The sequence below is a fragment of the Mercurialis annua genome, linkage group LG5 (assembly GCF_937616625.2).
Source record: "Mercurialis annua linkage group LG5, ddMerAnnu1.2, whole genome shotgun sequence".
Taxonomy (NCBI): domain Eukaryota; kingdom Viridiplantae; phylum Streptophyta; class Magnoliopsida; order Malpighiales; family Euphorbiaceae; genus Mercurialis; species Mercurialis annua.
In genome coordinates this window covers 19,408,743-19,413,762 of record NC_065574.1, presented here as the reverse complement: position 1 = coordinate 19,413,762, position 5,020 = coordinate 19,408,743, and the positions used below count along the sequence as shown (strand labels likewise).

Sequence of the window (5,020 nt, the reverse complement as noted above, 5' to 3'; positions counted from 1 at the left end):
TGGGTTTTACAGGTTAGTCCACGTAATGTTGATGGCAATTGGACTGGAAAAACATGCAAACCCCACCGTAGATGTGATAGGACAAATAAAAGCAAATTGTGTAATACTGCTTTTTTAGTGAAGCAATTCAGGCCTGGTATTATATCTCAGTCATACATCAAACTTATGGAATTGAGGTCCTTAGTTAGGTCTGAAATAAAGTAGAAAGTAACTATCAATATGTGTAGGGCAACTAAAAATCAGGTAATGGAGGAGTTGATGGGTAGTTATAGGGAAGAGTATGGACTACTACATGATTATGCTGCTGTAATTAAGCAAACCAATCCTGGTACAACTTGCTTTGCCATGTCATGTAGCACTGACAATTTAGAAGGCAAACCCTTATTCAGTATGTTTTATGTCTGCTTTGAGGCTTGTAAGAAGGGCTGGATGGCAGGTTGTAGGAAAATTATAGGGATAAATGGTTGTTTTCTGAAAGGAATATGTAAGGGTCAGTTGTTATGTGCTGCGGGGAGGGATGGAAACAATCAAATGTTTCCTATTGCTTGGGGTGTGGTTGAATTGGAGACAAAAACAACTTGGAGCTGGTTTCTTAAAAGCCTGATCAATGACCTGGAACTTGGAGATGGAGAGGGGTACACTTTTATCTCAGTTATGCAGAAGGTAATTGTTATATTATTATGATTTTTTTAAGGGTTAGTTGTGCTAAGGCTTATTGTGTTGTTGTTTTCTGCAGGGACTAGAATCTGCTATGGAACAGCTGCTTCCATATGCAGAACACAGGAGATGTGACAGGCATGTATATGCAAACTAGGAAAAACACTGGAGAGGCAGTGAAAGGAAGCTTGCATTCTGGAACTGTGCCAAGAGCACATATGGAGGTCAATTGAAGCAGAGGTTAGAGGTGTTAGATGGATTAGGTAAAGACATTGTACAAGCTGCATTGTCATATGGGATTAGGAGATGGTGTAAAGTGTATTTTGACACCTCCATCAAGTGTGATGTGGTGGACAATAACCTAGCTGAGACCTTCAATGGCTGTATTCTAGAAGCAATATGCAAGAGCATTATTACAATGCTTGAAGAAATCAGAGTACTAGTCATGAATAGAATATGGACTAAAAGGCAGTCTGCTGATTCATGGATAATGGGCATTGCTCCAAGAGCTATGGAGAAGTTGAAGAAGAACAAGACAATGTCTCATGATTGGGAGATGGATTGGAATGGGGATTTTGGTTATGAAGTCAACCGTGTTACTGACAAGGATGACAGACACACTGTGGATTTGGAGCTGAGTACCTGCACCTGCAGAGAATGGGATCTCACTGGGATCCCATGTTGCCATGCTGTGTGTGCTATTTACTCCATCAGTGATAACAATAACAAGACTCACAGAAGTGACAAACCTGAGGAATATGTGCACCACTATTACTCAAAAGAGACCTTTTTGAAGTCTTATGCATACACAATGATGCATGTCCCAGGAAAGTTGCATTGGGTTAGTTGGAGAGGATGGAACCTCCACAGTTTAAGAAAAAGCTTGGGAGGCCTAAAAGATGTAGAAGGAAAGACAAGGATGAGACAAAAAAACTGGCAAGCTAGGGCAGCAGGGCAGGAAGATGACATGTGGTCATTGTCGTGAAGGTGGTCATAATGTCAGAAGTTGCCCTAACAAAAGACCTGGTGAAGAGGTAATAATATTAATTCTTACACATTTTATGAAATCCTAAATGTTGTAGCTACTAATATTTGTCAATTTTCCTCTTTGTAGATTAAAACAAGAAAGAACAAGAAAAGGCCTCGAGTAGCTGAAAATGCAGAAAAGGGTAATGGTGCCTCATCTACTGCTGCTCAAGTAGGTACACCACTAGCAAGGGTCATTTTTTCAAGCGTTGATAGACAATTCTCCAGCCAACCAGTACATGAGGCAACAGCACCCCAATCTGCAAAGAGACAACATGCTTCCCAACCTGAGGTAAAAAGCATACACTCCTTTTAGTTACACATTTGGTTTTTCTGTGCATTTGGTATTAGTTACATATTTGGTTTATGCATTAGGTATTTATGTGCATTTGATTTGTTGATTGAATTTTTGTGCATTTGATTGTTGATTAAATTTCTGTGCATTTGATTTTATGTGCATTTGTTGTTGCAGCCAAATAGGCCTGTTCAGGCTGCAATCAATTCATCTAGACCCACCAGAGACAAGGCTCCTGCAAAGAAAGATGGAAGGCCTTCAGATTTGCAACTGCACAAGGATAATGAGTACCTCAATAGCAGATTCATGCCGAAGCCAAAGTGGAATGGGAACCCATGCACATCTCTCAGACAATTGCAGAAAGAAGGTGCAGCTTCCTCAAGACCCAAATGGCAACCTTTCTGGTAGAGATTAGGATCATTTTGTACATGTTAGAGATTAGAAAACTGTGGACATCTCTTTCAGTTTAGTGTGACTCTTTTGCTGGAACCTCTAATTTTGTGTGTACTTTTGTGCTGGAAACATATGATTTTTGTATGAAATTCAATATATGAGGCCAGAAACACTTGTATTTTGCTTAAGGCACTGCCTATTAATTGTCAAAACACTTGTATTTTGCTTACTACTGTTATTATGCACATTTTATCTTCAAAATAACAGGCCAAATTTTCATACATTCAGTTCATGATATTTACAGGTCAAATTTTCATCCTAACAAACTGCCTAATAATAAAACTTCCTAACAATCAAACTTCCTAACCATTACAGCATTACAGGTCATTTTTACAGCAACCAAACCAAGGCACAATCAAGTTTTGCTCAAACTCACAAAGGCTACACTAAAACTAGCCACTACAAAACCAACACCAAGACCAATCTTCAATAATTTGGTTGACCTCTTCAAGAGTGCACAATTCTCTTCTAGTACCTTCATTTCATCTTTCAGTGTATCAATCTCCATGAACAGCAGTCCGCTTTCCTCAAATAAAACACCATTTTCTTCAACATACATATCATGAGACTCTTTCAATCCTTCAAGATGATCTTTAATTTCCAGAATTTCATCGTTTTTAGATTAAAGCAAGCTTGCAGCCTCACGCAATTTGACTAAAAGTGCATCCCGTTCTTCAGTCATGGTAGTAAGATCCGCTTTCAATCCTCTAAGAAGCATCATTTGATACGGCATATCATTGTCAACCCAAGCAAAGAAGTCACATTGATTCTGGATAGATTAGTTCATAAAAGAAAAGAAAATTAATTTTCAGAACACATAAAATACATTGTCAGAATTAATTTTTATAACACATGAATTACTTACTGTTCTCTTCGAACAAGTGTAGAATCGTCGGCCATGATTTCTTTCTGTGGAGGAAATTTGCAGGCGAGATGGGATTCCACATTCGCACAACACATCTTGACCTTCTACTCCTGCCATTTTTGTTTTCTTCTTCCCCAAAATTGGTTTCCTGTTTTTTAACCTTAATACCCTAAAAGGAGAAGGTGATGTCAATTTAAAGAAGAAGAAGATGGAATTATATGGAATCACGTGGTTTGCTGATGTGGACTTGAATTATATATATATTATTTACACCTTGGCATTTTATTTTTTCTGTCTAATTACGTGGAAATTGGAACTGATCAATGGACAAGCGTCGTTTGCTGTCTGTTAACTCGCTCTGAGAGAAGGACTTAAAATGATCATTAATAGAAGTGCAGGGATTTACTATAGAGGTTTTGTATTGAACTAGTACTAAATGGCACTTTTGCCATTTCTATATATAAAACATCCCATGAACATAATTGTGCACAGGACTCATTTCTTTCAATCGAAAGAAATGAGGAGAGCTGCTATGCACTCAAGTCAGGAGCGAGAGTTAGAGATCCGCCGCGGCGCGATCCGTTTTGCGATTCCGACTTCGATTTCTTCAATAATTCGCATGTATTCGAGGTAATAATTGTTAATTTGAATTCGGTTATGATTAATTTAGATTATTATTAAAGTTATAACATCGACCGTATCGAATCGGTCGAATTCGTATCGGTTTAACGTTTAAATTGCGAAATTGAATTGTTTGGATTGTGTGTTAGTATTCGGAGTGGGAAAATGGATTCTAGCACATCGGATATCAGCCCAGGGAGCGACCTCGAGGATGCACGTCGTACAGCCATTGGGTTGCACGACCGTGCAGCATACTGCACGAGCGTGCAACGTGCTGTTGCATGATCATACAGTCTTCTTCCGATGGGTTTTAAGTGGGCTTTTTGAGGGCCTAACGCGATGCGGAAACTCGACTTTTGGAATAGTTTCAAATCGTGTAATCAATCGTGATTCAATTGAATTTCAAAATATAAACTAGGACGTTTAAAAGTTTAAAAGAACCAAGACGTTTGAGGATAGTCGAGTTATTAAAACAATATGATGTTTTAATAAAGCCTTACGTTAATCAAAGTGATTAATGTGAAAAAGGGACTATAACTCCATACCGAGAACGGTATGGACTTATAGTCCCTCTAATTTCTTGAATTTTGCAGTATTCTATGAACATTGCTTGCAAGATTTTTCAATAATCTTTGCATTAGCAATGAAATTCAATAAAGAAAATGTGAAAGTTGATTAGGAAAATCAACATAAGATTAGATGTGGGGATTTAAAAAGAATGATTGGCAATAGTGCAAGTGTTAGCACTATTCATAAGATATATAAAATGTATTAAAGAGTCAAGCGGAGATATGTTATAATATAACATGACTGAATTACATAATATGTTTCTCAATGGATGAGAAAGCACAAGGTAACTGTCAATGTATGAATTGGAATTGGCAATAGTTATACTCGCACAAAAGGTTGAAAAACACTAGTAGTGTGATACGAAGTGCGAACAATTTATGAGAATAAGAGATATTGTAATAAGAGTCAAGAGGCACTACTTGTATTATACAAGGAGTAAGTTTCCTACGGATCAAAAGTCAATGAAAGTTATAATTATGAGATAAGAAGAATATCATATAAGGATCCCACAACCTAACTATAAAGTTAACAGT

At 37.6% G+C, this 5,020-nt stretch overlaps 2 protein-coding genes across 2 annotated transcripts; one reads left to right on the top strand and one right to left on the bottom strand.

Annotated features, from left to right (window-relative positions):
* Positions 1-246: 246 nt before the first annotated feature.
* On the top strand, positions 247-1,642 carry LOC126681655 (uncharacterized). The gene is made up of 3 exons (XM_050377201.1): positions 247-663; positions 737-795; positions 841-1,642. Exons 1-3 carry the CDS (start codon positions 247-249, stop codon positions 1,640-1,642), a joined length of 1,278 nt encoding a protein of 425 aa, XP_050233158.1.
* A 1,144-nt stretch (positions 1,643-2,786) lies between these two features.
* Positions 2,787-3,413, bottom strand: LOC126681654 (uncharacterized). Its single transcript, XM_050377200.1, has 3 exons — positions 3,297-3,413; positions 3,077-3,200; positions 2,787-3,022 (listed from the first exon to the last, which is right to left on the bottom strand). Exons 1-3 carry the CDS (start codon positions 3,411-3,413, stop codon positions 2,787-2,789), a joined length of 477 nt encoding a protein of 158 aa, XP_050233157.1.
* Positions 3,414-5,020: the final 1,607 nt, after the last annotated feature.

Excerpts from the sequence above, each read along its gene's own strand:
- LOC126681654 (XM_050377200.1), bottom strand. The coding sequence starts at position 3,413 with ATGGCAGGAGTAGAAGGTCAAGATGTGTTGTGCGAATGTGGAATCCCA. Across the intron at positions 3,201-3,296 it reads ACACTTGTTCGAAGAGAACA|AATCAATGTGACTTCTTTGC; the intron begins GTAAGTAATTCA and ends TAATCTATCCAG. Across the intron at positions 3,023-3,076 it reads TGCACTTTTAGTCAAATTGC|ATCATCTTGAAGGATTGAAA; the intron begins GTGAGGCTGCAA and ends TGGAAATTAAAG.
- LOC126681655 (XM_050377201.1), top strand. The coding sequence starts at position 247 with ATGGAGGAGTTGATGGGTAGTTATAGGGAAGAGTATGGACTACTACAT. Across the intron at positions 664-736 it reads TTATCTCAGTTATGCAGAAG|GGACTAGAATCTGCTATGGA; the intron begins GTAATTGTTATA and ends TGTTTTCTGCAG. Across the intron at positions 796-840 it reads GAACACAGGAGATGTGACAG|GAAGCTTGCATTCTGGAACT; the intron begins GCATGTATATGC and ends AGGCAGTGAAAG.